The 5,238-nt window shown below is 38.3% G+C and overlaps 1 protein-coding gene across 1 annotated transcript in view; it reads left to right on the forward strand.

Annotated features, from left to right (window-relative positions):
- ERO1LB (ERO1-like beta (S. cerevisiae)) overlaps positions 1-5,238 on the forward strand; it is a 94,288-nt gene that overhangs the window by 33,606 nt on the left and 55,444 nt on the right. Inside the window, exons 4-5 of the mRNA XM_006872006.1 lie at positions 691-732; positions 3,227-3,309. Coding sequence (XP_006872068.1) covers positions 691-732; positions 3,227-3,309 — 125 coding nt within the window. The remainder of the gene's footprint in view (positions 1-690; positions 733-3,226; positions 3,310-5,238) is intronic.

Raw genomic sequence — 5,238 nt, forward strand, 5'->3', positions numbered from 1 at the left:
CCAGTGGCCCGCCTGGCGGCAGAGTAGACCTGTCCTATGGGTTTCCAAGGCTGTGATCACAGTGGAGTGGCGCTGTAGGGTCAGCACTAGACTGCAGACCACAAGCTTGGCAGTTCAGACCCATCAGCTGCTCCTCGGAAACCCTATACCGGGTTGCTCTGAGTCGGAATCGATTTGTGGTGCTTAACAACAATAACAACAACTTCCGCATTTTCTCCCGCAGCGTGAATGTTGAGCAGCCATTTTGCCTCCAGGGGTAAACATAACATAGATGTACGAATTTTGAATTTGTTAAAGCTTCCCTGTCTGTGGTAATGAGATTTATGGAAAATAATTTAGTTATTTATTATTAAACTACTCTATACCAGTCGTTTATTAATAAATTAAACATTATGTTTCGTTTTATTTAAAACTTATGAATTGTTTTTAATTCACTGCATTGGGAGTTATTAGAGCTGATTTTGACTCTGACTTTGTTCCATAATTCATCTTTCTCTTCTGTGCATTTACAAGTCTGTTAGTTGGGCTCAAGAGGTTGTGTCAGAATAGAATCTGAGTGAATTCCCAGTCACTCCTTACGGAGTAAAACACCCTGAGCATTATGGCAGTGGCATTACTAGTGTCTAAAGAAATCCAAATAAAATAAAATAAAGAATACGTTTTAAACTCTTGTATTGTTTTTCTTTTAAGAGTAAAATTCCCGTTGGAATTAAAGCTGGGAGTTCTAATAAGGTGAGTCACTTTTTTTTCGTGCTTTTATATAGTAGAGTTTGCCAGGAACGGAGGCGTTTTGCCTCAGAACCCCAAATCCCATATTGTTGTAGCAGGTGGAGAGGGCTTGCATTCTTTGCTCCTTTAGAGTTCAATTCTATAGCTTCTTTAAAGTTACCTCGGTTCTGCTTCCAGGGACTCTCTAGATCCAATGTAATTAATGATGTCATAATTACATGATTACATAATAGATCAGCAGGTGCTTTACCACCCAGGCATTTTTTGTCTTCTGTTTCGACTAGTCAGTGTATCATTTTCAGGATAATAATTTATAGATAGTAAATAACAAGATATTTTCAGCAGAGTACTTTCAAGTGGTCTTAGAAATAGCACTTTATTACGATTCACCTTTTCTCTTATGAACATGCATGGTTTGCTTGGCCATTAATGTGTGCTTCGATAACAGTTTACTTGGAGTGTTTCACTAATGTACCAATGTACGCCATCACACTATCTCTCTGCCTTCTCATGCATCTTCTCTCCATCTTCTTTCTGTCTCCCTTATGGTCTTTTGTTTGTGCTTTCTTTCTTTCATTTATTTTTGTTTTAAATCAACAATACATAAGTACAACAGTACAATGTCAGTTGAAACCCCCTCTGAACCTCTTTCCCCCTCCCCAGAACTAACCACTTTTCTGAAGTTGACGTGGACCCTTCTGTGGTTTTATCCTTTAATTGCAAGTGCTTTCCACAATAATAATATGGTTTTGTGTAAAATTTAAACATTGATTGATACTGTATCTTTGTATTGCTTCAAGTTGATTTTTTTTTTTTTTTTTAGTTTTTAGTTTTACGCAACATACTTTGGAGATTTTTATCCTTTTTAACATATACAAGGGTGCTGCAAAAACTTGTTGAAAAATGGGGAAAGAAAAGATACTGAACATTTCCACTTTGTGTCTAGTTCCTGTTGGTTCATCTTAACAGCAATGTAGTGTTCAGTTGTCTGACCTTATCACAGGCCAGCCACTCCTCTGTGGACAGACACTTCAGTCATTCCCAGTATTCGCTTTGTCCTTTGTGTCCTTGTGCACACGTGTGTGAGTTTCTGTAGTAGCGTTGCTGGGCCATGGGGTAGGTGAGTCAGTCCCACCATCCTGAGACAATACCAAATAACTTACTAAAGTAACTGTACCTCTTTTTGTATTTCTAACTGTTGCCTTGGGATATGGTCTCAGTAGTGGGATTACTGCTTCAAGGGTTTATACATTTTTATAACCCTAGATATAAGAGGGTGAGTAAAAAATGATCTGCACTCGGGTTATAGTAAAACGCCTGGTCATGTCCACAGTTGATAACAACACTGGGCATGTGCATGGACTGATTCTGTGGACTAGATGAGTGACAGTGGACTCTGTGGCAAAGCATTTGCAAATCAGCCATGGCTCTACCTATGAAGTAATCCCAACAGACTTGGGATTCAAGAAGTTTGTGTGAGATGGGTACCGAAACAACTCATGGAAGAGCATAAACAGAAGCGTTTAGACATCTGCAAACAAAATTTAGACCGATACTTGAAGGTAGGTAAAAGTTTCTTTAAAAAAATCATTACTGGTGATGAGACATGGATTCATCACTATGAACCTGAGAGTAAACGGCAGAGTATGGAATGGAAACATCCGCAGGTGTTGACCAAAAACAAGTTCAAAAGTCAACCATCAGCTGGAAAATTGTTTACAGTTTTCTGGGACTCTCAAGGTCAGTACTGGAACACTATCAGAAAAAAGGTTCAGCAGTCAACAGTATTCATTACAGTGGGATGGTTACTGAAGAGCTAAAGACTAAACTTTGGATTAAACATGGAAGATTGCTATCCCAGGGCATTGTGGTCTTATATGACAATGCACATCCACACACCTCTGCCACACTGTTGACACTGCAGAAACTTCATTTTGAGGTGTTGAAAGCGTCCTCCCTATAGTCCTGACCTTGTCCCATTGGTCCCATGACAGTAGCCCTTAGAGGGTGAAGATTCACCTCTGATGAAATGAAGACAGTGGTGCATTCGTGGTTCGCAGCTCAGCCTCAAAGTTTTTTTAGTAAGGGAATATGAAAGCTTGTTGACAAATGGATAAAGTGTATAGAACAGCAAGGAGATTATGTTGAAACTGATGTATTTGTCATCTCTAAAAGTTGATTAAAACTAATTCTACAGCCAGAGGGTGAATAATATTTTACTCACCCTCGTATATTGTCAAGTTACTTTCCAAAGAGATTTTCCTCAGTTTTCAGCTTTATCAGCACACTGATAACTAATTATTTTCTTTGTAATGTCTTTGCTCATTTAAAGATGGAAATTGTGCTTTATCTGTGGTTTGTATTACCTATATGAATGACTTTGATAATAGAGTGTGCTTATATCATCATTGACAGATTAATTATTCAGCCAGCATAGCCTGAAATAGAGATAAAAGTAGTAATTATATTTTAAAGTTACTTATGAACTTTCTTACAGTACTTGAAAATGGCAAATGATACTAGAGAATTTGAAGATTGTGAGCAAGCTAATAAACTTGGAGCAGTTAACAGCACATTAAGGTAAGCTTTATTTTTTCAAGGAGCTCTGGTAGTGTAGTGGCTACAAGTAGGGCTGCTAACCTCAAGGTCAGCAGTTCAAAACTACCAGTGGTTCCACAGGAGAAAGATGAGGCTTCTGCTTCCATAAAGATTTACAGCCTTGGAAATCCTTTACAGGGTCACTATGAGTTGGAACTGACTCCATGGCATTAAGAAAATACTCGCGTATTTAGTGTATTTATATCAAAAATCTGTTTTTCTTATAATAAAAATTTTATCTTAATTTTGTTAAAACGTTTGCTAATCATAAAATTTTCAACTAATAAATTTTTAAAAGGAGGAGAAAGTATTCCCTCTCCCCCGCAAATCCCATAATAAGTTTATATCTTATGGCTGATTTGCCCTTAAATCATCATCAATAGTAAGTCTCTTAAAAACAGAAATTTGGAAGGTTGTTCAGTTAGACAGGCTTGTAGGTTCATTTTTCCCTGACTATTATGGGAAATGGAACTTGAACCTCTATGTCTTTTATAATCCTATTTCAATCTGTGGGTTACTTTCTGAGGGATAAGAGTTGACTGCTAATATACGCATTAAGTGTCATAGATGTTTTTTTGTTCGTTTTCCTTTTGAAGCTCAGCATAAAAAAATTTATAAGTGGACTTAGATGATGCAATGTAAAATGACTTAGCATTCCTATAGTTGAGGATATAAAATAATGTAAAAATTCTTTTAAATTTCCTTGTTTATATTTGTGTATTATAATTGCTGAAGACGTATAATAAAGTTAGCAGTCTTAGGTATTATCTTATTTACTGAAGAAATATTTTAACATAGAAAGGATTTAATAAACACCCACATAAACTCCACTCAAAATGAATAATCACTTGCATGTATTTTTAAATTGAGAAACATCACAGATACATTTGAAGTCCCCTGTGCCTTATCTCCCCCCTTTTTTTTCATCTCTGATTTCCCAGAAGATACTGTCATGAATTTAATGTATGTCTAGTTCACGTATGTTTTTCTCACTCAAACCCACACCCACTGCCGTTGAGTTGCTTCTGACTCGTAGCACTCCTGTCATGCCATGTTACAGTGCAGAGCTGCCTCATGGGTTTTCCAAGGCTGGAATCTTTACAGAGGAATACGGTGGCTTCATAGGATAAGCACTGGAGCATCAACCAAAAGATTCTCTGTTCGAGTCTACCAGCCGCTCCTTTGGAGAAAGATGAGGCTTTCTGCTCCTGCAAAGATATAAAGCCTCAGAAACCCTATCCAGGGTTACTGTGAGTCAGAACTGTCGCTATGGGTCCATGACACTTCACAACAACAATTCTTATCGAAGTAGACCAGCTGCACCCTTCTCCCATGGGGTTGCTGAAGGGTTAGAACGTCAGACCTTTTGGTTAATAGCCAAGTGCTTAATCACTGAGTCACCACAGCTCCTTTTTCTGATACCACATATGTAGAGTTATAAATAATGTATAGTTTTGTTTTGTGTCCCTGGGCTTTATTTTCTTTATGTAAATGACATGACACCACACTTAACAGGTTAACCATCTTTGTCTGCACCTTTTGCTTTCCAGATCTGTCCATGTTGAAACATACAGGTTTGTTTTATTCTGTTCCCCTTCCAATGGATAGGAGTCCCGGTGTGGACTGCTAACTGAAAGGTTGGTGGTTCAAACTCAACAGTCACTCCTTGAAAACCCAGTACAGGGTCAGTGTGAGTTGGAACTGACTCAACAGCACTTAACCACCATCGTCACCACCAATGAACTTGTGAATTGTTTCCAGTTTTCCACTTCCACAACCTGTGCTACCTTGTTCTTGTTATTGTTAAGTGCCATCAAGTCGGTTCCAACCCATAGCGACCCTGAACAGGGTTTCCGAGGCTGTAAATCTTTATGGGAGCAGAAAGCCTCATCTTTCTCCCGCAGAGCAGCT

This window comes from Chrysochloris asiatica, unplaced genomic scaffold, assembly GCF_000296735.1.
Source record: "Chrysochloris asiatica unplaced genomic scaffold, ChrAsi1.0 scaffold00179, whole genome shotgun sequence".
NCBI lineage: Eukaryota > Metazoa > Chordata > Mammalia > Afrosoricida > Chrysochloridae > Chrysochloris > Chrysochloris asiatica.